This window comes from Acipenser ruthenus, chromosome 20 (genome assembly GCF_902713425.1).
Source record: "Acipenser ruthenus chromosome 20, fAciRut3.2 maternal haplotype, whole genome shotgun sequence".
NCBI classification, from domain to species: Eukaryota; Metazoa; Chordata; class Actinopteri; order Acipenseriformes; family Acipenseridae; genus Acipenser; species Acipenser ruthenus.
The window spans coordinates 11,125,730-11,153,408 of NC_081208.1; the positions used below are offsets into that span (position 1 = coordinate 11,125,730).

At 40.1% G+C, this 27,679-nt stretch overlaps 2 protein-coding genes across 5 annotated transcripts in view; one reads left to right on the forward strand and one right to left on the reverse strand.

Moving 5' to 3' along the window:
- Nucleotides 1-23,811, reverse strand: part of LOC117425430 (dnaJ homolog subfamily C member 16-like) — a 26,296-nt gene extending 2,485 nt beyond the window's left edge. The window contains exons 1-15 of one of the 4 annotated variants that reach the window (XM_058993477.1): nucleotides 23,635-23,811; nucleotides 23,215-23,365; nucleotides 22,839-23,024; nucleotides 20,947-21,013; nucleotides 19,495-19,822; nucleotides 17,908-18,092; nucleotides 14,802-14,906; nucleotides 14,451-14,609; nucleotides 11,052-11,182; nucleotides 9,549-9,726; nucleotides 9,060-9,242; nucleotides 7,719-7,795; nucleotides 6,899-6,979; nucleotides 3,068-3,160; nucleotides 2,048-2,215 (exon numbers count right to left, since the gene is read on the reverse strand). In XM_058993477.1, the coding sequence (XP_058849460.1) occupies nucleotides 2,048-2,215; nucleotides 3,068-3,160; nucleotides 6,899-6,979; nucleotides 7,719-7,795; nucleotides 9,060-9,242; nucleotides 9,549-9,726; nucleotides 11,052-11,182; nucleotides 14,451-14,609; nucleotides 14,802-14,906; nucleotides 17,908-18,092; nucleotides 19,495-19,822; nucleotides 20,947-21,013; nucleotides 22,839-23,020 (1,937 nt within the window). In that variant the 5' untranslated portion in view covers nucleotides 23,021-23,024; nucleotides 23,215-23,365; nucleotides 23,635-23,811. Of the gene's footprint in view, nucleotides 1-2,047; nucleotides 2,219-3,067; nucleotides 3,161-6,898; nucleotides 6,980-7,718; nucleotides 7,796-9,059; nucleotides 9,243-9,548; nucleotides 9,727-11,051; nucleotides 11,183-14,450; nucleotides 14,610-14,801; nucleotides 14,907-17,907; nucleotides 18,093-19,494; nucleotides 19,823-20,946; nucleotides 21,014-22,838; nucleotides 23,025-23,214; nucleotides 23,366-23,634 lie in introns of all 4 variants that reach the window. The other 3 variants (XM_034042368.3, XM_058993476.1, XM_034042367.3) reach the window with 3 other exon arrangements.
- A 75-nt stretch (nucleotides 23,812-23,886) lies between these two features.
- The window catches only part of LOC117425431 (caspase-9-like), a 28,180-nt gene continuing 24,387 nt past the window's right edge, over nucleotides 23,887-27,679 (forward strand). The window contains exon 1 of the mRNA XM_034042370.3: nucleotides 23,887-24,069. The gene's annotated coding sequence lies outside the window, so the exon portion shown is untranslated. The remainder of the gene's footprint in view (nucleotides 24,070-27,679) is intronic.

Below are 27,679 nucleotides of genomic sequence, written 5' to 3' on the forward strand. Positions count from 1 at the left end.
TTACATTAATGATGTTTGCAATTAGGGTGTAATTATACACTAATGTCATGACACGATATGGATCACGTCAGGTCATCAGGTCGTGATTCAATACAGATCACACCAGCACCACCTAGAGTGCATTAGCCAGAAAGTGACAAGATCTAAGTGACAGATTACTGGACAGTGCTGGTTTTTACTGCTATAAAAGACGTATTAAAAATAAATAATAAAATAAAGAAATCTGAGTAACTGTAGTAAGAACCAATTATCACAAAAAGGTCACTGAAATTTGAAGCTATTTCCACCAATTTTTTTAAAGAGCTGGTCTTGTTAATTTGCTGTTATCAATGCTTAAGTTATGTTTCTGCTATAATTAAAACAGTTCCCCTTTATTGTAAACTTCACAGAGCTAACTTAGCCTGTGTATCATATCAAATAAGATTCAGTTCGGCTCCAAACCGAACCTGGAATTTTCTGCTCAGGTTCAGACAGCTCCAAAACGGCTGATTTCGTTCCGTTCCGGTTTGAACAAATTTTCTCAAATTAAACAAACAAGCATGAAATACAGTAAACTCTAGATAACTCGGATGCAAAGGGAAAATGGTGTTACAACATTTTCGTCTGTATCAATAAATGCACTTACTTCCTGTCTATAGAAACAACAATGCCTACGTTGCAGCCTTAAAAGAAAATGACAGCAGTCCTTTTCACCATTGCAACTTTCTTTTGTCTCGGTTCAAATTTCCCATTTTTTTTTTTTTTTTTAAACAATTCAAAACAGCGACATTTCCCAACAATCTCGGTGAGTTAGAGTCAGCATCCTTACATTCAACGTAATAACTTAATGCAATGTTTGTCTGAAATAAACTCTGCAGCTAATCGAGATCATGGCTCCATCAAATATGCTACTTGCTTTTTTTTCTCTGTTCTGTTCAACCTTTAAACTTTGTGGTGTTTTGAATAAAAACATTTTTCCCCCCAGGGCTCTACACATCTGCCATATATTTGTCACAGAAATGTTTTTTTGGTGTTACCTTTCAAACATCTCTTCAAAGCATGATATATTTACCATAACCTATATATTTCTTATTTGCACAGCTACTCCTGTTTAAAACAGAAGATATGCAGAAAAAAATCCTCTCCAATTAATCAATTATGTATGGGCACTCCATTATTAAGCACTAAGGGGAACATTGTCATCATCGGTATGCATGTTTCAACTTCTACAGAACAATTAAATCATGAATCATTAAATGATTGAGAATACAATGAAATAAATGTGTTATACAATAAGCACTGCTTATTGTAAAATGTCTTAACTCTTAATATCCAGGAATATAACTAGCAAAACTCTGATTACTGACAAAGTGCTTCACTTGCCACACATACTTCTGTAGCTTGTTTTCTGTGAACATAACTTAAAATAAACAGCACCTGTTTATTTTGAGCGAATACAAGACTGATCAGGTAACGTGGATCCAGCACGTAGCTGACTGCAAGGTGGAAGCCTGAACTGAAGGCAAATACAGTGCGATTTGATTCGCTGGCTGCTCTGAAAAAGCAAGCTAAATGTAATGTTGAACTTCATTAGCTGGCTGTGATGTAATGCTTTGTCGCTGACCACTGAAGTGGAAGACCATGAGAAGAACACTTTTTCAAATTATTGTATGTTTGAAAACAATGAAGAGAGACAGAGACCAGGCTGAAAGGGTACGAAAAATAAACGTTATTAACCGATAAACAAAATCGTGAATATCGTTTTCGTTCCGTAACGTAATAAATTAATTTTGTTTCTTTTTTTTATCGTTCCGTTTCTGGTTCCGTTTTGAATCCCCGTTCACTACTTTGCCATATAGTAATATTGTATTTACAATCCAGTGTGTTTGGTACAATGAACGGGGTCTAGTTATTAATATTACAAGGTTGCAGACGTTCTACCGAGTTGTTTTTATGAATAAAGTATGGATTGATATTTGAAACTGTCGAACACTGTTGGTGTAATTTACTTGAAATGTGTTGCGTGTCAGTGTTTGTGAACCCGTACTGTCAGTATAGCCCTACAAACCCAGTAAAGGAGTAGACTTCCTTTGCAAACTTGCTGAGCAGAGCATTCTTGGCAGCGTCTGTGAGAACGAGCACGACGTTCATGTGGCCAGGCCTCAGACGAACCAGGTTACTGGTGTAGGTGATATCCGTCAGCTCAGTGACCTCCACAAAGCTTTTCTTTGGAGCTCTGCTGGAAAGGGGAATATTAAACAGCATGTTAAAGTGCAAACCTGAAAGACAGACAAATCAGACGGAAATACAGCAGGGGACAAAGGGAAATGCTTTTGTTTGCTATAAGCATTTTATATAACTAATTCTACATTAATATGCATATAAAAATGACTGTTCTCTTAATATGCTGTATTATCATCATATGCTGGTGACTGTTTAAAACTCTGAACTATAAAGGCATCCCTGTAACCCCAATAGACTCTCAAACACGGCTCATCTCTAAGCACAGCTGGGACACCAGTAACCTGTCCCCCGCAACACTACGTTACAAGTGGATGGAAGAAATGCCATTCTGTGCAGTATTTCTACCACACTGAGGGTACAGTGTTGGGGGGGGGGGGAGGGGGTGTTAATGGTAACACACTGTTGTACCAGCTTTTGTGCAATGCAATCTAGTTAGTGAAGCTAACGAGTATTTTGCCACCAAGGCCATGTGTGTGCATGTGATTTCCTAGCATTTGTAAACAGAGGTTTGGTCTATGCTGTTCCATTTCCTTTTCAATCGCATGCAAATCCATTCAAGTACCAGACCTTTTTAATATTTAACGATGGCAAATAGTATTCAATAAGCACAGCCCAGTGCTAATGTATTTAACTCTACCAGCTTGCTAGTAACACATCTCTGCTGCTGTGACAACCACTTACACAATTTTGGTTCAAACCTATTGCAAAATGTAAAAACATCATTTGCATTGCATCGCAGGAAGCTTGGCTGGTCTAAATGCAGTTTAATAAAAAGAAATGCAATCTGTGTCCTCAGATTGTTTTTCTATTACACTGTAGTATTCACAGCTGCAGTGTCCCATACCTGGATGTATTTGCGTTGGGGGAGCCGTTCTCAGAATTATTTTGAGGTCCTTCTTTTGTCTTTGGCTTGGTTTGTTTTTCATCACTCGAGTCACTGAAATCAAAGAAAGATCACAACTGAATATACAGTAATCCATCCATATCCACCCTGACCGTTTATCCACGACGATCAAGCTCTTCAGCAACGTCACCCACGTGTACAGCGCTAATGCTAAATCTTTTCTCTTAAACCTGTGCATGTGGCTAATGTGTAAATGAACTGACACTAATGCAAGTGTATACAGCACTAAAATGTATTTATTTATTTCACTTAGTCACATTTATATAGCACCCCAAGGTGCTTAACAGAAAGTTAAACTAATCCATTGTAATAAAACAGTTAAATACAAAATTTGGTAACAGAAAGAAAGCCAGTTCATATAAAAAGAATATAAACAACATAATAGGAACATGAATACAATTTGAAATTAGAAAAGGACAACAAAGCAGTTACATTGTATAATAAAAAACTATGATAAGAAGGCTAGTTTGTAAAAATGTGTTTTCAGACCTGATTCAAAGGCAGTATGAGTCCTGGCTTCTCTGACAGAATAAGGCAGAGCGTTCTGTAGCCTTACAAGAAAAGGCTCTTCCTCCCATACTGCTTCTATTCACCCTGAGTAACCAGCAGCCCCGCATCCTGTGATCTGAGAGTGCGGTTAGGAGTATACAGGGTGAGTAACCAGCAGCCCCGCATCCTGTGATCTGAGAGTGCGGTTAGGAGTATACAGGGTGAGTAACCAGCAGCCCCGTATCCTGTGATCTGAGAGTGCGGTTAGGAGTATACAGGGTGAGTAACCAGCAGCCCCGCATCCTGTGATCTGAGAGTGCGGTTAGGAGTATACAGGGTGACTAACCAGCAGCCCCGCATCCTGTGATCTGAGAGTGCGGTTAGGAGTATACAGGGTGAGTAACCAGCAGCCCCGCATCCTGTGATCTGAGAGTGCGGTTAGGAGTATACAGGGTGACTAACCAGCAGCCCCGCATCCTGTGATCTAAGAGTGCAGTTAGAAGTATACAGGGTGAGTAACCAGCAGCTCTGCATCCTGTGATCTGAGAGTGCGGTTAGGAGTATACAGGTTGAGTAACCAGCAGCCCCGTATCCTGTGATCTGAGAGTGCGCTAGGAGTGCACGAGGTCAGCAACTCCTGCAAATAACTGGGTGCTAATCCACTGAGGGCTTTATCTGTTAAAAGCAAAGTCTTAAAATGTATTCTAAACTGCACAGGGAGCCAGTGCAAAGAGGCCAAGGGGTAATTTGTTCACTTGTTCTGGTTTTGGATAGTATTCTTGCAGCGGCAAATGTTCTGGAATAGCAGAGAAAGTGCATTGTAATAGTCAATTCTTAATGAAACAAAACCATGCATTAGCCTCTCAGCATCAGGTACAGAAATAATAGGTCTAAATTTAAGCTTTCTCAAATATATTTTCCTAATACAAGTCTCAAATGATCGATCAGGACAAAAAATGACCTCCAAATTTGTCATTTCCAGTTTTTTGTTCTGATGAAAGACTGACTGCTAAGGTCTAACTTTAGTTGGTGCTGTGATCCCGCCAGCATGACCTCTGTTTTATCAGAATTCAACATTAAGAAGTTCAGTGACATCAAACACTTGCAAGCAGCTAATAGCACCCCAGTAGAAGGATTGCCTGGATTTAAAAGACAAGTATAACTGCGTGTCATCTGCACGCAATGGAAATTCACTCCATGCCTGCGGATAATGTCACCTAATGGCAGCATATATAATGAATACAACAAAGGACCAAAGATAGAGCCCTGCGGAACACGACAGGCAACTTCTGACAAATCAGACTTCATCTCCCCAATAGAGACAAACTGGAACCTATCGGAAAGATAAGACCGAAACCAAGACAGGACACCTCCTGGCAAACCACTGAACTTTCAAGACGATTCCATATAATGGAATGGTCCACAGTATCAGAAGCAGCACCTAGATCTGGGAGAATTCAAACTGAAGGAAAGCCAGAGTCAGAGCTTATCAAAAGATAATTCAAACTGAAGGAAAGCCAGAGTCAGAGCTTATCAAAAGATAATTTACTACCTTAACAAGGGCCGTCTCGGTGCAATGAAATCCAGACTGGAATTTCTCAAATACAGTATTGCAAGTTAGAAACTTGTGTAATTGATTAGTAACAACTCTCTCCAGAACCTTTGATGAAAATGGCAGACTGGATATTGGCCTATAGTTGCTGAGGACTTTAGGGTGGAGGCTTTACCACCGCAACCTTAAATGCAGAGGGAGCTATACCAGAGGAAAGTGACTCATTCAGAAGCTATGCCAGAGGAAAGTGACTCATTCAGAAGCTATACCAGAGGAAAGTGACTCATTCAGAATTGTTAAAATGTGTGTATTAATAACACAGAAAACATCTTTTAATTATTTGGCAGGGATTGGATCGAGGGCACAAGTAGTAGGTCTCATATGCAGAACTAATGCTGTCAGGTCTTGTAAGGTAATCAGAGAAAAAGCCTCCAACGTCACTCTATCAGTCTAACAGGTTCAGGCAAGAAAGAATGGTCTATAATAGAAGGCGTCTGTAAAATCTGATCTCTAATGTCAAGTCATTTATTTTGGAGAAACTTTAAGAAGTCATTGCAGCTAAAAGAGGAGCCAGTTGTGAGGGTAGAAGCATTAGAAGGTGGATTTACTAATTTATCTATGGAACTGAAAAGAAACCTAGGGTTATTTGTATTTGTTTCACTCAGGTTAGAATAGTATGAAGATCTAGCCTGGGACAGAGCCTTCCTATATTTAGCTTGATGGCTTTTCCATGCAAAGTAATGAAGATGCAGATCTGTGCGCCGATTACGACCCTCAGTTTCAGTTAAAGATACAATATCAAGGTTATAGTCCACAATAAAATCACTGATTAGGGAGCTTTATGAGACCTAACATTAAATAAAGCCAAGTGTAGAATGGGTTCCATTAACAGCGTGTGATTGAGCAGAGGTAATAGGGATATGCAGATTACTGGAACACCCCCCTGGGTCTGCTCAAAGGCAATGGCAGAGAGTAGTGGAACTGGTTAGATATCTGACTTCAATTTCATGGCAGCCCTCTTCAGACTTCCTCCCCTCCCCAGTTCCTAGTTATTTATATATATTATACATACAGAAGTATTCACCTCCTACCAATAATGTCACATTTTGTTGAATTACAAATAAAGTATGCACAGTTTTTCAGTTATTTTATCCAAAGCTAAACTGAACATTGTTATATGAGGAGGGGGTTAAATGTCAGCAAAACTTTCAAAGAAAATGTACACAATGAAATTTACTGGTTGCATAAGATTCAGCCCCTTAAGTCAGTACTTGGTAGAAGAGTCTTTTTGGATAGGTCTCTACTAGCTTTGCATAGTAAGATGGTGAAATTTTTGCTCAGTCTTCAGGGAAATTATCTACAAGTTAAACCACTTTGAGTACACACAGGCTGAAACCATTTCACTAATTTTGTGACCTTTCAAACAAATCATTTATACCTGAGCTGATGAGATGACTAGGGCTGCAGTAGCAAAGGGTTTGAATACTTATGCAACCGAGATTAATCTGCTTTTCTCTGTACGTCTTACTTATTTATATTCTATATGCATTTTTTAGCTTTATCAATGTGGAGTAGTTTGTGTAGATTCTACATGTAAAGTCTAATTTGAAAGCGTCGACTACGCTCAGCTGCCAACAAAATGTGAAAACTTTGCAGGGGGGGAATACTTCTGCAAACCACTGTATATTTTAAATGCTCCTGAAGACAATAAAATGCAAATCCTAACTTACCTGAAAGCCTGAATAACAACTGTTCCAAACAAGATGAAGAGTGCAGAGAAGATCAAGGACAGGAGAGGCATCATTTCACGCCTACAAAACAAATTATTATTATTTGTTTATTTAGCAGACACCTTTATCCAAGGCGACTTACAGAGACTAGGGTGTGTGAACTATGCATCAGCTGCAGAGTCACTTACAATTACGTCTCACCCGAAAGACAGAGCACAAGGAGGTTAAGTGACTTGCTCAGGGTCACACAATGAATCAGTGGCTGAGGTGGGATTTGAACCGTGTACCTCCTGGATACAAGCCCTTTTCTTTAACCACTGTACTGCAGTTTGAGCCATTCTGGGTTTAATGAACTCCTGGGTTCCAGAACTACCCTGGATGAAATATGTATTTAAACGACTGAATCAGACCCTGTTCAATACAGCTGCAGGAACAGCTTGTCAAAGAAACCCTATGGAGTGAAGACTTTCTCATGCTGTGAGGAGTACGATTTCAGAATTATACCAAAGAAGGTGAGTTAAGAAAACCAGGATTAGTGTCAGTGTCTAACTCTGTTCAACCAGGATTAGTGTCAGTGTCTAACTCTGTTCATGAGCTTTATGGCCTGGTTTTCCATGTAATACTTTACTATGTGCATGTGGTTTGTCAGTAGGTGAGAATATAGGCCATGGTGTTTAAACAGAGAAAGGTAGGGTAAAAATGGGAAGAGTTTCAGGGCAGAAAAACTAGATTACGCAAGTTTGCAATGTTGCAATGTAGCAATGTTCCAAAAGGATGTGAAGTGAAGGACCAAGGTGTTTGATACTGTAGACGTCCATACCAGTTGTTGTGAAGTAAATCATCACCAATCTGGGAGACATAGTCATACGCAGCATAGATCCACTGCAGAAGAAACATCTAAAATAGAAAAAAAAAAAAATCACAAAGAGTGAAAAATACTGCAAAGCTAAACTAAAATCCCAAAGAGTGAAAAATACTGCAAAGCTAAACTAAAATCCCCAAACATAATACAGGTTAGGACCCCAAACTAAACTCTTTTTGTAGTTAGCATTGAGCTTTTGATATGCTGTCACTAGGCACCAGGTAGTAAAGGGTTAATGCAATTTCAAATAACCTCCAACAATGAATGCTTTGCAAACCTGTGATATCTAAAAGATGCCTTGAACATTCATCGGACACAATGCTTATAAAATGGTAGCATTATTGTGACTAGTACTACCATTGAGCAGTTCTAATACCCTCAGCTAAAACATTAGTCACAAATGAAATGGAATATTACATACTTTCAGATCTTGAAAGATTTTCACTAGAGCAACTTTGGCTGTAGTGGCGCGGCCCCTTCTAATATGAGAACATGCTGCCCCATTTCATCCATCTGTGCATGAAGAGGATTCACACCATTGCCTTGTTTGAAAGATCATTAGCACCAGTTCTACAAGGCCAGAGAACACCCTGTAGGGTTTACAACAAATGCATGACTTTACCTGTGCTGCAGCCCGTGTGGTATGTATCAGAGAGACAGATGTACATTTCAACATAGAGGTCATCACAATTACTCTGATATTTCTATTAAGAGATAAGAAAATGTACGAATGTGAGGAGGCCAATCTACCCATATAAGGGGTTCCTTGTGGCTCATTGATCTCTCTCTGTAATTTCCAACTGTGACCTCTGGCTCTGGTTTTTGTGATGCACTTAAAGTATTAGATCAGGTTAACTATATGACTCCTTTTAAAATTCAGATGGGGAATGAAATTGAACACATTTTGCGAATGAATTTGGGTAGCATTTGCAGGAACTTCCTTCTGTGTGTTGCTGCAGTCTCATCCACATCAACACTCAACTCCCTCAACTAGGCTAATAATCTGATTGAATGAATTGTGGAAACAGAAAAACAGCATCAGTGTTGTTGTAGGGGGAGGTATTATTGCGATACAGACGCAAGACATTTCTACTTCTTTTAATGAATGTTGCCAGGAATACACTGGGAATAGCTAGCTCATTTATGACCCAGGATGAATGAATACAAATATCAGAACAGTTGATTAAATATGTGACACATATAACACAACATACAAAGGTAAAGTCATTGGTTTGTTGTAAACGGGATGTTTTACTCTCTTGTAATACAGGTGAAATACTTTGAAGTCATGAAACTTACAGAAGCAAACTCGTTGTTGAGCTCTGGAAGTACAGCAACGCTGGTGAGGAAAGCAGGGTCCTTCTGCAGCAGCTCCAGCTGTTCCTGAAGTTGAAACTTCTCCTCTTCACTTCCATTCCACCCGCCTGGCACTGCTTTATAGCTCACCTTTCCTGCTGTGTTGCGCCTCTCCAGAATTAAAACCTACAAATAAGAAAGAAATACATCAATACATATGCTCAAGCTCACTGGAGCCTGGCCAGTAGGGTGCGCTGCAGCATGAGGAGGTGAACCAGTAACAGGGAGCAGCAGAGCCAATGCAACGCTTCGTTAGATGGCCTTGATGCCTTGTTTCTATATTTTGTTTTATTATATGTAAAGCGTTTTGATGGGTTCCATAATTCCATTGTTTTATACATTTTAATGGTTAAGTGCCATGGGATCATTCATATAAGCTATTATTATTATTATTCTGCAATGCCCTGAACAATGCAGCCAGGTATACAGTACCTGAGATGGGACGCTCTCCATGTCCTTCAGCAACACATCACACAAGGCTTGTTGCTGTTTCTGATAGACGTAGGCAAACCTAAAAATCTCTTTGGTGTTAGAAGCAGCAAACGAGAGGAATTCCTCATTTCCATTGGTAAAGGAGTCCTCTCCACTGGTTACCAACAGGACACAATACCTAAAAAACAGGGTACACATAGAAGCTCGTCATGAGATCTGAACAACTTCTCTCTTTGATGAGCAGGACTTGACAGTCCCTGTCCTAACTATCACAGCAGCTTCATCCAGCGACATCTTGGACCTGATTTGTACGGTCGAATCTGCTACCTGCTCTGTAGTTTAGTTTGCCAGTATGGGAATAAGCTGGCTCCATTCTTGGCTCATACTATTAATCTGTCCTTCAGCATTGGCAGTGTCCATCCATCTCTTCAATGTGCCGGTGCTGCTCCAATCTCCATGCTGCAGCTCAAGTTAACTCAGCATCCAGCAAACCCCACCCCCCCCACATGTGAATGTGTGACTGACTGACCCAACGGGGCTGCCACAGAGCCTCTTCTGTGAAGTTTCAGCTCTATAGAGACAGTACACCGAGTTATCGTCTTGGTGCTTGCTACACAGCTGTATTCTTTGATTGGTCTCACTTTACAATAGTCAACCTGCTATGACATAACCTTGAGAATATGCTACAGGGGATTCTTTGTTTTTGTTCTCAACTCCCATTTCTAGTTCTCAAATTCAAAGATTTTTGAGCGTGTTGTTGCCAAGCAGCTCCTGCATCCTCTACAGACAGTGACCTATTTGAATGTTTTCAATCTGGCTTTAGACTTCATCATAGCAGAGAGGCCGTGCTTGCTGGGATGCTCATATCAATGTTGAGAATGGAGCTCATTCTGCTAATGTACTTTGGGGTATTTCAGCTCCATTTGACACCATTGACAACATGTTGCTTTGGAACTCTAGAGATAAACAAACAGGGCTCTTAAATAGTCCTCTCTTCAGGTCGAACACTACTGCAAACATTATAAAATGATAAGGGAACCGTTTATTATAAAAAATACTAAAAATTGTAGTTCAAACCCACGTATTTAAGCAAAGAATATTGAGATTTCCATCTTAAAATATTTTTATATTGTCACACCTTTGATCTTTTAATGGACTCATTTTCTAGTTCAACTGAACTGTGGATTTGTCACAAAACTGTGGGTTAGTTTGAAAATTGTGAATTCATCAGTGAATCTATGTTGCTTGCATTGAAAACACCACAGTATTCACACGTCTTTATACCATATGCTACAAACCAAGAAAGTGCTGGAGTTGAAACTTAGTCATTCTTGAGATCTATTCATATTTTCAAATGAACGACTTTCAGTTGAATTCCATGTTTTAAGTGGGAACAACAACTAAGCGATGAATCACTGATTCTATATAAAAGGATATCATAAATACTGACACAGTGTTGTCAGGTAGGACACAGAAACAAGAACCCGGTAACAGCTCTCTTACTTTTTCCGCCGATGGAACTGTTTCACTGGGCACAGCTCCTCGAAGAGCTTCTGGTTTACGAGTCGGGGAACCAAGAGGAACTTATTGTTGGAAACAAACTCATCAATGATTTGCTTCTTCATTCCTCTAGCCTGAAAGACAGGAAAAGAGCCTGATGAATCTTCAGAACATCTCCAGACGTGATCCAGGCTTATTGGCATGGAAACGTACTCCTTCAGAGGAGATGGGTGGGTTAGTGTGTGTGTGTGTGTATCATAGATACAGTGCCTTGCGAAAGTATTCGGCCCCCTTGAACTTTGCGACCTTTTGCCACATTTCAGGCTTCAAACATAAAGATATGAAACTGTAATTTTTTGTGAAGAATCAACAACAAGTGGGACACAATCATGAAGTGGAACGAAATTTATTGGATATTTCAAACTTTTTTAACAAATAAAAAACTGAAAAATTGGGCGTGCAAAATTATTCAGCCCCTTTACTTTCAGTGCAGCAAACTCTCTCCAGAAGTTCAGTGAGGATCTCTGAATGATCCAATGTTGACCTAAATGACTAATGATGATAAATAGAATTCACCTGTGTGTAATCAAGTCTCCGTATAAATGCACCTGCACTGTGATAGTCTCAGAGGTCCGTTTAAAGCGCAGAGAGCATCATGAAGAACAAGGAACACACCAGGCAGGTCCGAGATACTGTTGTGGAGAAGTTTAAAGCCGGATTTGGATACAAAAAGATTTCCCAAGCTTTAAACATCCCAAGGAGCACTGTGCAAGCGATAATATTGAAATGGAAGGAGTATCAGACCACTGCAAATCTACCAAGACCTGGCCGTCCCTCTAAACTTTCAGCTCATACAAGGAGAAGACTGATCAGAGATGCAGCCAAGAGGCCCATGATCACTCTGGATGAACTGCAGAGATCTACAGCTGAGGTGGGAGACTCTGTCCATAGGACAACAATCAGTCGTATACTGCACAAATCTGGCCTTTATGGAAGAGTGGCAAGAAGAAAGCCATTTCTTAAAGATATCCATAAAAAGTGTCGTTTACAGTTTGCCACAAGCCACCTGGGAGACACACCAAACATGTGGAAGAAGGTGCTCTGGTCAGATGAAACCAAAATCGAACTTTTTGGCAACAATGCAAAACGTTATGTTTGGCGTAAAAGCAACACAGCTCATCACCCTGAACACACCATCCCCACTGTCAAACATGGTGGTGGCAGCATCATGGTTTGGGCCTGCTTTTCTTCAGCAGGGACAGGGAAGATGGTTAAAATTGATGGGAAGATGGATGGAGCCAAATACAGGACCATTCTGGAAGAAAACCTGATGGAGTCTGCAAAAGACCTGAGACTGGGACGGAGATTTGTCTTCCAACAAGACAATGATCCAAAACATAAAGCAAAATCTACAATGGAATGGTTCACAAATAAACATATCCAGGTGTTAGAATGGCCAAGTCAAAGTCCAGACCTGAATCCAATCGAGAATCTGTGGAAAGAACTGAAAACTGCTGTTCACAAATGCTCTCCATCCAACCTCACTGAGCTCGAGCTGTTTTGCAAGGAGGAATGGGCAAAAATTTCAGTCTCTCGATGTGCAAAACTGATAGAGACATACCCCAAGCGACTTACAGCTGTAATCGCAGCAAAAGGTGGCGCTACAAAGTATTAACTTAAGGGGGCTGAATAATTTTGCACGCCCAATTTTTCAGTTTTTTATTTGTTAAAAAAGTTTGAAATATCCAATAAATTTCGTTCCACTTCATGATTGTGTCCCACTTCTTGTTGATTCTTCACAAAAAATTACAGTTTCATATCTTTATGTTTGAAGCCTGAAATGTGGCAAAAGGTCGCAAAGTTCAAGGGGGCCGAATACTTTCGCAAGGCACTGTACATCTTGATCTGGGCTTGTTTCCTATTGAACTGGAGCTGCTGATCAGGAGATGGGTGGGTTAGTGTGTGTGTCATGGATACAACTTGAGCTGGGCTTGTTTCCTACAGAACTGGAGCTGCTGAATCATTTTATTTGGGCTTGGTCACACTGGGACATGTCATCTGGGCATAATTATAAACTTTATAATGCCTATTGTATAGAAATTTAAAGAGTCAATTTTGTACATTGTTATATTAAAAAGTGTTAAACTAACAATGTATAATTATGTATTTTACAAAAAAAATGTGACAGATGTAATTTCCTCTTTTCCTACAAATTCCGTAACTTAACATGTAAATTACTTTGCAAATGCACAATATAAAAGCAGGTTTACATTCAAATATATTGAACTGTAAACAAAGAAATGAGGGCCAAATATCAAAAGGGATGTGCGTTTCGCAAGGGCAGCTGAAGGGATGGATCCCTAAGTTCTGCCTTGAGGAAAAGTTGTGCTGCGAGTGAAATCTAAAACGGGTGCTGTGGGAGAAACAAACCTTCCACATTTTTTTTTTTTTTAACTTCAAGGAGTGGTGAAGAAGCAAGTTCACTGACAACTGTGAAATTCCAAAAATATGTTTTCCACAAATCACAATGTTGGGAAACATTTTCTGCATGTGTTTGACTTCACCCAACTAATTTGAAAGCCAGGTGAAGACAAAACTGCCCAGAAGGGACACAACAGGGCAAAACATCTTGAAAACTGTATCACAGCCTCTATATATTAAAAAGCACCGTCATATGTCTATCACTGTCTATCATACTTCTTTAATCGTGTGGTATAAATTAGACGTTTCTCATTGGTTTATCGTCCCTATGGACAGGTTTACCTTGGTTTGGAAACATTTGAATGTATTAAATATGAACTGATAATTATTTTTAATATGTAGACTATAGTGACGCAGTAATCGCGTGGTATCGTTTGTAATACGTTTCACATCGTTTAGTGTCAAATCTCACTTCTATTCTTTTTCTTTTAGTCAGCTATTATTCTAGTCTCCTCTTCAGTAGAGCTGCCCTTTCTGTGCTTTTGAGCCATCGTCTCACCTCGGACGCAAACACACCTGCATCAGTTGAGTTAGTCTGAGTTGTGAGATATTTAAGATATTCACAATGCAAGCAGAGTGGCATAAAAATTGCCTACCATTAAAAACGCAAACATTGACTCTATCCTAATAACGCCTGTGTCACCTGTGTAATAATAAAGCAATCGTGGCTGATAAATAAGGGACAAGTGCATTTTTGTTAAACAGTCTACTGTTATACTCTGGATTAAAACACAAGGCGTTTACTGTCATTTAGAACCAACATCTTTTCTGAATACTTATTGTTTTGTTATAGAATTTGACCAATCTGAAATATCAAATATTATACTGTAGAAGGATGCAAACCTCCCAACTGCAACTCTCTAATCATGCCATTTGCATTGTACAGAATCTCACAATTGAGTTCAGAGAGATATTAAATACCTGAATGATGTCAGCAGGCTTGTCTGTGCTCTCCTTGAAGAGTAACATGGTGGGAGCGTATGTGTTGATCTTGTACTGCTGGAGCAAAGCCTCGGTCTCAACCAGACCCTGGTCGACGTATCCAAATCGGACATAATCTTTATAGGCAAAAGCCGTCAGCTGTGTGAGGGAGAGAATTATTATTGGAGGGGACATGGAGTTTGAATTGTTCCTCAATATGCGATGCTTAAATCTGCACGTAAAACAAGCACACAGTACATAGTTAAAGAATCTTCTTTACAACGTCAAAGTTCTAGAATGGTAAAGCAGCTTGCATTAGACATGTTTCATTTCAAAGGAAGGGCCGCTCACCTTATATAAAAGAGGTACAACAGGCACTTGATCAAACAGCAGCACATGTGGTTTGTTTTCTTCATGCCAGCTATTCAAGAACTGCATGTAGTTCTGATCCGTGACCTGAGAGCAAGAAGCAAAAGAGTGTTAGGCCAAAAATATCAAATGCAATTTAAAATCGTTTCCTTCTTAGAAAATATGCAGCGCCGAGTCTCCGAGACTCATCATCAAACATTCAGGATCTGAGGAGCAGAATGACTGGCAGCCTTTCTGCCAGTCTCCATGTATCACTAAATGGGCAACCAAGACCCCTCACACTTGCAATTTAAGCGTCCCAGGGCCGCCTTTCCTCACATGTGAACACTCCAAAAAAGAAACGTCAGCCCAGGGCCGCTCTAGATGTAGGCCCTGTTTGGATGTGACCCAGGGGCTGCAATCCGGGACCAGGGCTGCTCTAGATGTAGGCCCTGTTTCGATGTGGCCCAGGGCCTGCAATCCGGGACCAGAGCTGGCCCTACATCTATATGAAGCAAAGCAGACCGAGGGCCGTCTTTTCATATCACATGACCAATTTGATTATGTAGCTCAGTAGCAGCGATCCAAGGAGTCCATTTGCTGTGGAATAAAAACGTGCATTTTCTATGATGCCGGAGATTTTTTTGTTTTACATTTGGGGAGGGGAAAAAAAAAACACGCAAGGTTTGATAATAAACAAATCAACATAAGTACCATTGTGATGAAGTGCCCGCCCCTGTGTGTATTTTCTGTGTTATATGTTGTATGTTGGGTGTGTTAAATGTTGGTGTATAGTCATTGGTACACGGGATATAAACGGGTCTGTGTAACACGAGTGTTTAAAATGTATATTTGTATTTAGGCACGAGGATGGCACAGCACTTCACGTGCAAGTAAAATGTAATATGTGAGCACGGGGAATTGCACTTTATTTATTCACGTGCAGTTGTACCGCGACTCCAATTGAATGATTGATTAGCAGTCGAGTCTCGGTACAACTGCATAAATAGATGCACGTTTCATTCAGTCGGGGTTGGGTGTTCGAGAGTGGAGAACGGGTGAGAGAGAAGGAGAACGTAAAGTAAAGGAAAATAATAATCTATAAGTGTTTGTACTCACCGTGTTTGTTTGTCTCTCCGTGCACTGTTTGTTAAGTGTTTAGTACGTTTTGTTTGTCTATTTATTTTGGCGCAAGTGCCGTGTCCAGTGTTTTTGTCTGTTCAAACCTTTTATTTTCTGTTCTGTTAATTATTAAATGCTGAGCGCGATCACGCGCTCAGCTTAACCAAAACCCCAAATCTCCGTTGTTTATTTCCTGGCTCTGGTCTGACACCACCCACTCCGGCCGTCTTTGTGACAACCATATATAAACATTAACACAGACAACTTTGCTTTAAATTTACATAAACATGCCTGTCTAATAAAACTTCTTCCGGTATTCAAGCTCAGTGTTGAATGAGGCTTCAGTTTACTTCAGTCAGTATTCAGAGCTGTTCAAAGATGCCGAAAACAACAACAATCAAACCTGAAGATCGGGTCAAGGAGTTTGTCAAGGACAGATTTCACGGTGACGGCAATGTGCTGTTTTGTACTTCATGCAGTACGGCTGTAGATTACACCCGCAGGCACACCATTGCAGAATACATGGGAAGTGCTAAACATAAATTGAATGAAAGGAAACGTAAACACCAGACTTGGGATTCTTTTCTGTGCTCAACGCCAGCGTCTCACGACGACCTGGCTGGAGAACGCTGCAGCTCAATTTTACAACAGCCACCCGGATGATGAAGACTAACTCAGAGCTGAACTAACATGAACTATTTGAAGTAAAAAAAATAAAAAAAAGTTTTATTGATTAATGGCAATGGTAAGCTTGTAACTTGCTAGAATTTGAAAGTGTAACAATTTGTATTTTCACTGTAATATAATATAAAGAAAGAAAGAAAAAGCTAGCCAAAGAGAAATGAGTGATTTTAAAACTATCAAAATACTGTTGCTGTTATGAAATAATAATAAGAATATTCTTTTTTTGTTGTTGCTTTTTTTGACAAATTAAAAAAAACATGTTGAAGGGGCTAATAGTATTATTAAGGAGTTAATGATACATTAGGAATAATAAATTATAAAACTAAAGTACCACTGTATCGTTTCCTTGTGTTGAGGGGTGAAGAGGCAACGGATTTGCGATAATAACTAAATAAATACATACCTTAAATTAACCTACCTTAACCTACTTTGACTATAGTTTTTTTTCAGGTACTTTTGATTTTTTTGTATATACAACTCCAAAATTTTTCCACACAATAAACTCTCATAAAACAGCTAGTTGTTTTTTTCAAATCACTCCTCTCACACAGCACACAAGCAGGCAGCACTGCACAAGAGACAGACCGACAGTGCAACGCCAACTGAAACACCCACAAAACCACCTGATTTCACGTTATCCAATAGCCAAATAGATACAAAAGCATAACACACACGTTATAGCTGGGCTTCTGGGTAGTGTAGTTTTGAAAGCAGTCCATTACTTTTAATACGAGAATAACAGCGGTAAAGACCGTGTGCGCAGCTGGGCCGATTCAATCAGACTGCACATCCTAAAAGCAAACACCTGGGCCGATTAGATCGTCCGCTGCCAGTTATAGTTTCTTGAAACTTGGTTTGTGTTTTTGATATCTCCACTTTAAATGGCTGGGCACTTTTGATAATTTGCCATTTTTTCACACTTCCAATGTGTTTTTGTTTCAGATTTAACACCACATACATCTCCCACCCAGATTTAACACCACAAACATCTCCCATCTAGTTCACATGCAGACTGTGCCGGGATTCAAGTGAATGATTAATTAGCAACCGAGTCCCAGCACAGCTGTAGATAAAAGCCAATTCCATTACAGTAACATGTGCTTTTGTAAAACTGACTGTCAAAGAGGGTCTGATGGAAATGCATTTCATTAGCTTCTCTGAAGGCATTTCTTTCCAAGTGAATCTCTCATTATTTTGATCACCTTGCATACTTGTGTCAAATCACCGAGCCGTCCTGGCCCAATATCCAACTGACCATGTCCAATACTGGATGTGTATTTCTAGCATGGTATAATCTACATACCTTCTCCACAAGTCTTGCTGGAAGCAGGTTCTCCACAAACTGCCGCAGATGTTCCCTCACCACAGCATAATGAAAGAACGTAACTTTCCCATTAATGAGTCCAAGTATAGAGGGTGTGCGGTGTGCTCCGAGGTGGTTCGCCAGGCGACGTTCATATCCCACATCCACTACACCAATCCCCACACCTACAAGAGGGAAGCACAGCACATAAGAACATAAGAAAGTTTACAAACGAGAGGAGGCCATTCAGCCGATCTTGCTCGTTTAGTTGTTAGTAGTTTATTGATCCCAGAATCTCATCAAGCAGCTTCTTGAAGGATCCCAGGGTGTCAGTTTCAACAACATTACTGGGGAGTTGGTTCCATACCCTCACAATTCTCTGTGTAAAAAAGTGCCTCCTATTTTCTGTTCTGAATGTCCCTTTATCTAATCTCCATTTGTGACCCCTGGTCCTTGTTTCTTTTTTCAGGTCAAAAAAGTCCCCTGGGTCGACATTGTCTATACCTTACAGGATTCTGAATGCTTGAATCAGATCACCAAGACTGAATAGATTCAATTCTTTTAGCCTGTCTGCATACGACATGCCTTTTAAACCCGGGATAATTCTTTGGGTTGCTCTTCTTTGCACTCTTTCTAGAGCAGCAATATCCTTTTTGTAACGAGGTGACCAGAACTGAACACAACATTCAAGGTGAGGTCTTACTAATGCATTGTAAAGTTTTAACATTACTTCCCTTGATTTAAATTCAACACTTCTCACAATATATCCAAGCATCTTGTTGGCCTTTTTTATAGCTTCCCCACATTGTCTAGATGAAGATATTTCTGAGTCAACATAAACTCCTAGGTCTTTTTTATAGTTCCCTTCTTCAATTTCACTATCTCCCATATGACATTTATAATGCACATTTTTATTGCCTGCGTGCAATACTTTACACTTTTCTCTATTAAATGTCATTTACCATGTGTCTGCCCAGTTCTGAATGCTGTCTAGATAATTTTGAATGACCTTTGCTGCTGCAACAGTGTTTGCCACTCCTCCTATTTTTGTGTCGTCTGCAAATTTAACGAGTTTGCCTTCTATACCAGAATCTAAAATCATGAGCACAGCAAGTAGCTTACACGTCTATAGTTCTACTCCTTACCTTTGTAATCATTCAGAGAAGTCTATTATTATTACTGTGTTATTTGTTTATTCTCTAGACTTGGTGTTTTGTTAATTATTGTTGCTAAATGTGTAACACAAGTGTCAAAGTGTATTAAGAACCAGCATCATCTACTAGAAAGCTGCTGTGTATCGCCCACAACATAAAGGGAAGCTTAATTTATTATGACTATAACCCTAACCCTAGATAATGCTACTCTCAATAATGTGTACTGAAGAACGTTCTCACCCAGTCGCACCACAGCTCCAGATACATGGGAAACTCTAGTGTTAGACATGTACAGTCAGCTCTCTCTACCCCATTGACGGGATCCTAGCAGGGGTCATGAAACTCTACACAATACATGAAAAAGGAGCAGCTCTTGCTCCTCCAGCCACAGTTCTTATTGTAAATGTCATTCAGTGTAAGAAGCAGCACTTACCCAGGGCTTCCAGCTCCTGCACAACCTCTTTCCACACAGGCTCAATGTGAATGCAGCTGAAACACCAGTCCGAGGTAATCTTAATAAGGTACGGTTTTTTAAAGCTGTCGGGGACAATGTCGTTCATGTACTGAGAGAAATGCAACATGTACTTAGTGTCTGCAAAGTCTCTGCTCCCTTTGTTGAACTGGTAAGGAAAGAAAGATTCATCGAAGTAGAAGCTGTCGTGGAAGTGCTGAAACTGCTGCCGCTGCTGTGCATAGCCTTGGTTTCCAGCCGTTTCTCCGTACCGGTCATAGTTAGCTCTCTTCTCTTCATTAGACAGAAGCTGTTTCAAAATGTAAAAAAAAAAAATAAATACATAAATGTTGATGTTGCATCAGAATAAATATCTGCAATTCAATGAGTTATTTTAAATAATACTTTGTATGTGACATTAATGCATTTCTAGTACTGTACATTAAAACAAAATGTGTACTGTAAAATGTAATGGATACTATCAACTTCCTAGTATTTCAGGTTGTCTGCGTTTTAAATCCTATTGTTTGTTTTATATTCTGCTTAGATCATTATTTGCCATGCTTACTATCTATTGTAGCAAAACATGCTCTGAACAGACCTCAAGGCTGATTTTCTAAAGGGACGTGGGGAAGCACAGCAGGGTTGCAATGAAGGGGGGAAGCACAGCAGTGTTGCAATGAAGGAGGGAAGCACAGCAGTGTTGCAATGAAGGAGGGAAGCACAGCAGTGTTGCAATGAAGGAGAAGCACAGCAGTGTTGCAGTGAAGGAGGGAAGCACAGCAGTGTTGCAATGAAGGAGGGAAGCACAGCAGTGTTGCAATGAAGGAGGGAAGCACAGCAGTGTTGCAATGAAGGAGGGAAGCACAGCAGTGTTGCAATGAAGGAGAGAAACACAGCAGTGTTGCAATGAAGGAGAGAAGCACAGCAGTGTTGCAATGAAGGAGAAGCACAGCAGTGTTGCAATGAAGGGGGGAAGCACAGCAGTGTTGCAATGAAGGAGAGAAGCACAGCAGGGTTGCAATGAAGTGGGGAAGCACAGCAGTGTTGCAATGAAGGAGGGGAAGCACAGCAGTGCTGCAATGAAGGGGGGAAGCACAGCAGTGCTGCAATGAAGGAGAAGCACAGCAGTGTTGCAATGAAGGGGGGGAGAAGCATAGTAGCGCTGCAGTGGGCACTGAAGCCTGGGAACACCTCGTTTCAGAAACAGCAGCTCCAAGGAGTCTTTTCAGAAGCGTTTGTTTATTTTGCTGGAATAGTTATTAAGCAAGGCAATGACCTAAACAGAAACCATAGATAATCATATAGAACACACTGAAAATTATACTGAACAAGTAAAAAAATATTAGAAACCTGTAGATGATATTAATATTTGTATGTGAGTAAAGCACTGGGACAGATGGCAACAGGTTCTGTACAACATTCATAGTATACCTCATAAGATTTAGTAATTTTAATAAACATATCCTCTGCTCCAGGGCTTTTGTTCTTATCTGGATGCCTGAGGGGGGGGAAAAAAACAACTATAAATATAAAACAGACAAGTTCATCAGATATATAGGAATCTACAATCTATTATAAACAACTATAAATATAAAAGACAAATCCATCAGATATGAATCTAAAATTTAAACAACTATAAAAATCAAATAGACAAGTTCATCAGATATATATTAATCTAAAATCTATTTTACTTTTTATCGTGGCAAAATGGTTAAAGGATTAAGTAGTTAAGATGTTGGCAAGAAATTCCAAACCAAGTGGTGTACTTGCAAACTATTTGAGAGTTACTGAGTGATCTATTGTTCATAATTTAGGAATCCCTACATCATATGTATTTTTTTTGTTTCAAGTATGTATTAGAAATCTGGAATTGCAGACATTTGATTCCTATCAGTAACCACTAAAACAAGAGAAGAACTGTGCATTGGCCAGTGAAATAAGAGTAAAGTACCAGCTATTCCCAAAGAAAGTACCAGTTGCCAGCCCTAGCCTTGGCTAGATCAGCCATGACTTTATGCTCGTGAGCACCAGCGCCATCTACTGAACACCTACTGTGTACTGACAAACACAAATGGAAGCTCAGTTTACAGTTGCTGTACACTAGATGGTGCTGGAGCTTCCTAACAAAGATACCTGGGCTGATCTAACTGGTACTGCATGTCTATGACTGGCAAGCAGAACAAAAGCAGCTTCTGAACTCAGACCAAAGCACCTTAAACACAGACTCCACTTAAAACACAGACTCTAAATTAAACACACAGACTAAATTAAACACACAGACTAAATTAAACACACAGACTAAATTAAACACACAGACTAAATTAAACACACAGTATTTTAGTAATTGCAATACAAACTCAGAATGATTGCAAATATTAAAACTAAAAATAAAAGCTATTTCTCCTTCAGAAAAGCATCTCCTAACCTGCTTAACTGGCTAAAACTGCTTTTAGTAGTGGTGGCAAATGCATCATGAAACCAATGTTGGTGGGTCCCATAGGCTCAGAGAACCAAACGACAAAGTACACAAGGCTTTTGATCAATTACCTTATTTGGCCATCTGGTCAACAAATAATCAACTGGATATTGTTCTCCAGCAAAACCATATCCACACTGAAAAGTGTAGACCGTGCAGGTAAGTCTACTAAAAGCATGTATCTTAAGCCCCTGTCACACTGGCATGCTGTACCCAGGTCAGGACCCGGTGTCATGCGGGTCGGCTATGTGATTTCACACTGCTTTTGATAAAGCAGGGTTGACCTGGTTGACAGACGCAAGTACACAATGCGGGTATCAATGACCCGGGAGCAGCTTGTTACGGACGCTTCCATCCAGGCTTCTCTGGACTGAACCGTCGGCCCAAATGTTGCTTAGACCGAATGTTTCTTCACCCCTGCTGCAATCTGACTCATGGTGCGTCTCAAATCAACAAAAATATGGCTAAACCGAATAAACAGAACTGTTCCTTGCAGAAGTGAAACCTTCACCCAGGCGTGGCGGTTTGTTATTTCGTCGGCTCACGAACGGCCGTCATGCATTTTGTCTCGCTCAACCCGGGTCAAAGCGTATTGACCCACATCCCGAGGTGGGTTGCTGGGACTCGGGTACGACCCAGGTACGTGGTTTCACATGACCCGGGATTGCGACCTGGGTAGGAGTGCCAGTGTGAGAGGCTTTAGCATTCCCAGACTGGCTGTAATCATGAATGCAACAGCACAAGAGCACACTGGTGTGCAGCGCAGTCAAAACATATTTAGCCCCCCCCCCAAACAGTTTACAAATTAGCAGCGCAACAAGTTAACAGAAAAGAGCAAAGTTCTTACCATTCTCGAGCGAGTTTCTTGTAAACCTTCTTAACTTCAGCTTGAGTGGCACTCTTTCTGACTCCTAACACTGTATACGGGTCAAACTCGCCAGCAGCAAGCGAGGCAGGGCAGCAGGACACCAGCAGGAAAATCGACACAACAACTTGCAATGTTGAAAACACAAGTCTTGTCATTTTCATTCGCCTAAAAAATATGTTATTTAATCAATGTCAAACATTTCTTAATAAGCGCAGCTGTTTCCGCTTTCATAATAAATTCTGCGTTTAATTTATTCATAAAACATAATTTGAAAGGCAAGACTGTGTAACTGTTTAATAACGCAGTAGACTCAACACACAGAACAATTCACATGTTCAGTATTGGAATACGCTACCTATGATGTCCCTTCGTCTGCCGTCGTGTTCCTATATAAACTAGGGCTATAGGGTTCTGCTGGGGTCCCTATAGTATTAATACGTGAGAATGAAGCTTTGCAAGCTTACGGGTTTTGCTGTCTCCTCCAACAATGGAGACTTTTTCTGCACCTGAAAAAAAACAGTGTTTTTAACTGAAAAAGACCAACATGCATTTACTAAGCTCTAATGGACTATTGAAAGGGTTTAAAGCCATTGGTTTGGCTAACAGTAATTTAATTATTAATAGCAACAAAAACACTGGATTTTTTTTTAGCAGAGTATTTAAGAGAGCACATCCTATTAATAAATTTGACTGTCACCCTGATATTGTAGGCTTTGATAACGATAGAGACAAATAAAAATACATTTTGTAGCATTCCAGAAATAGAAATACATACAATTTCCTATCAGCAATCCGATTATATACTCCACAGCTCCAAATCAATAGACGACTGCACCGCTTCCAAGTTCACATAACACGCCTTTTCAGTCGCAGTCCTTTAGGTGTATTTTTTTGTAAAACGACTCGCTCTCTCACACCTAATAAACCACAGTTTAACTCTCCATCCAGATTGCACTGCAAATTTTGAGTAAGCGCTTCCGGTCACCCAACGTAATAGCATCATTTACGAGAGGCGTGGCTTCAATGAAAACAAGGAAGGAACTCACAAAATGTAACCTGCGCTGAATCGTTTTCAGGGACGCATCGTGAGTTAGAACTGATTAAAGGCATTTCAAACGAAACTAAGTATGTGTCAGTGCTCGGCCAACCACAAAAGCAGGTTCTAACAAATGACAAGTAAGCAAGGGAGATCACATACGGAACTGGTTTGGTAAGTACTGCTCGTACACTGTTACGTTACATTCACTTTCAATGCACAGTAAATTAATACACTAGTTCTAAACTTAGAACACCGGTAACTTTACATTCTACGGGTATTTTACTACACATTACATACATGTGCGTTCAGGGTCCTAAAATTGATTATGTGTATCATGTGTTTAGTGTTAGAACAGTGAATCGTCAACACAGTTAGAACCTGTGTTGAATCGTCGCTGGTTCACACAGGTATGGCGTTTGTGTAGTATAACTGTATCGATTATCAGCTCAGGCGGATAATGTATATCGGTTGTTGTTAGGAGTGTCTTACCCAGTTATTCAGTTAACAAACGAATCTGTGTTTTTACCCAGTAAGCGTGCAGTTTAGCACTTTGGTAAAGTACTGCTTGTCTTCTATTGTGATTGGTAATTGAAATAACTCGTAGTTTGTAGTGTTTGTTACCTGTGATATTCAAACACTCGTTGTGAACACTTCAGAGGGCTCTTCAGGAGTACAGTGCCTTGCGAAAGTATTCGGCCCCCTTGAACTTTGCGACCTTTTGCCACATTTCAGGCTTCAAACATAAAGATATGAAACTGTAATTTTTTGTGAAGAATCAACAACAAGTGGGACACAATCATGAAGTGGAACGAAATTTATTGGATATTTCAAACTTTTTTAACAAATAAAAAACTGAAAAATTGGGCGTGCAAAATTATTCAGCCCCTTTACTTTCAGTGCAGCAAACTCTCTCCAGAAGTTCAGTGAGGATCTCTGAATGATCCAATGTTGACCTAAATGACTAATGATGATAAATAGAATCCACCTGTGTGTAATCAAGTCTCCGTATAAATGCACCTGCACTGTGATAGTCTCAGAGGTCCGTTTAAAGCGCAGAGAGCATCATGAAGAACAAGGAACACACCAGGCAGGTCCGAGATACTGTTGTGGAGAAGTTTAAAGCCGGATTTGGATACAAAAAGATTTCCCAAGCTTTAAACATCCCAAGGAGCACTGTGCAAGCGATAATATTGAAATGGAAGGAGTATCAGACCACTGCAAATCTACCAAGACCTGGCCGTCCCTCTAAACTTTCAGCTCATACAAGGAGAAGACTGATCAGAGATGCAGCCAAGAGGCCCATGATCACTCTGGATGAACTGCAGAGATCTACAGCTGAGGTGGGAGACTCTGTCCATAGGACAACAATCAGTCGTATACTGCACAAATCTGGCCTTTATGGAAGAGTGGCAAGAAGAAAGCCATTTCTTAAAGATATCCATAAAAAGTGTCGTTTACAGTTTGCCACAAGCCACCTGGGAGACACACCAAACATGTGGAAGAAGGTGCTCTGGTCAGATGAAACCAAAATCGAACTTTTTGGCAACAATGCAAAACGTTATGTTTGGCGTAAAAGCAACACAGCTCATCACCCTGAACACACCATCCCCACTGTCAAACATGGTGGTGGCAGCATCATGGTTTGGGCCTGCTTTTCTTCAGCAGGGACAGGGAAGATGGTTAAAATTGATGGGAAGATGGATGGAGCCAAATACAGGACCATTCTGGAAGAAAACCTGATGGAGTCTGCAAAAGACCTGAGACTGGGACGGAGATTTGTCTTCCAACAAGACAATGATCCAAAACATAAAGCAAAATCTACAATGGAATGGTTCACAAATAAACATATCCAGGTGTTAGAATGGCCAAGTCAAAGTCCAGACCTGAATCCAATCGAGAATCTGTGGAAAGAACTGAAAACTGCTGTTCACAAATGCTCTCCATCCAACCTCACTGAGCTCGAGCTGTTTTGCAAGGAGGAATGGGCAAAAATTTCAGTCTCTCGATGTGCAAAACTGATAGAGACATACCCCAAGCGACTTACAGCTGTAATCGCAGCAAAAGGTGGCGCTACAAAGTATTAACTTAAGGGGGCTGAATAATTTTGCACGCCCAATTTTTCAGTTTTTTATTTGTTAAAAAAGTTTGAAATATCCAATAAATTTCGTTCCACTTCATGATTGTGTCCCACTTGTTGTTGATTCTTCACAAAAAATTACAGTTTCATATCTTTATGTTTGAAGCCTGAAATGTGGCAAAAGGTCGCAAAGTTCAAGGGGGCCGAATACTTTCGCAAGGCACTGTAAGTGGAAATGTAAGGTAATGGGGGTTCTTGTTTACATTTGCATTTGAATTTCAATACAATTCAAAGTACATTTTATATCACTAATTACTTTGTGCTTCACACAAAAGTCTTCTGCTTCCAAAATAGGTATTAGGCTTACATAAGAACATAAGAAGAACATAAGAAAGTTTACAAACGAGAGGAGGCAATTCAACCCATCTTGCGCGTTTGGTTGTTAGTAGCTTATTGATCCCAGAATCTCATCAAGCAGCTTCTTGAAGGATCCCAGGGTGTCAGTTTCAACAACATTACTGGGGAGTTGGTTCCAGACCCTCACAATTCTCTGTGTAAAAAAGTGCCTCCTATTTTCTCTTCTGAATGCCCCTTTATCTAATCTCCATTTGTGACCCCTGGTCCTTGTTTCTTTTTTTCAGGTCAAAGAAGTCCCCTGGGTTGACATTGTGTGTACCTTTTAGAATTTTGAATGCTTGAATCAGATCACTGCATAGTCTTCTTTGTTCAAGACTGAATAGATTCAATTATTTCAGCCTGTCTGCATACGACATAAACTAGGAATAGTTCTGGTCCTTCTTTGCAGTCTTTCTAGAGTGCAATATCCTTTTTGTAGAGAGGTGACCAGAACTGTACACAATATTCTAGATGAGGTCTTACTAATGCATTGTAGAGTTTTAACATTACTTCCCTTGATTTAAATTCAACACTTCTCACAATATATCCGAGCATCTTGTTGGCCTTTTTTTTATAGCTTCCCCACATTGTCTAGATGAAGACATTTCTGAGTCAACATAAACTCCTAGGTCTTTTTCATAGTTCCCTTCTTCAATTTCAGTATCTCCCATATGATATTTATAATGCACATTTTTATTGCCTGCATGCAATACTTTACACTTTTCTCTATTAAATGTCATTTGCCATGTGTCTGCCCAATTCTGAATGCTGTCTAGATCATTTTGAATGACCTTTGCTGCTTCAACAGTGTTTGCCACTCCTCCTATTTTTGTGTCGTCTGCAAATTTAACGAGTTTGCTTACTATACCAGAATCTAAATCATTAATGTAGATTAGGAATAGCAGAGGACCTAATACTGATCCCTGTGGTACACCACTGGTTACCTCGCTCCATTTTGAGGTTTCTCCTCTAATCAGTACTTTCTGTTTTCTACCTGTTAACCACTCCCTAATCCATGTGTATGCATTTCCTTGATTTCCTTCCTACTGCGTTCAGTTTGAGAATTAATCTTTTATGTGGGACTTTGTCAAAAGCTTTCTGGAAATCTAAATAAACCATGTTGTATGCTTTGCAGTTATCCATTTTCAAAAAGTCAAGTAGGTTAGTGTGGCAGGATGGCTTGCAGTGGTGAGGTGTGGTGACGTCACGGACCAGGAAGTACAGAAATCAAAACAATGTATGGGCGGGTGAAGCTGAATGCTACGGCACTCAGCTGGATTTATTAAATAAACAAACCAAAAACAAAAG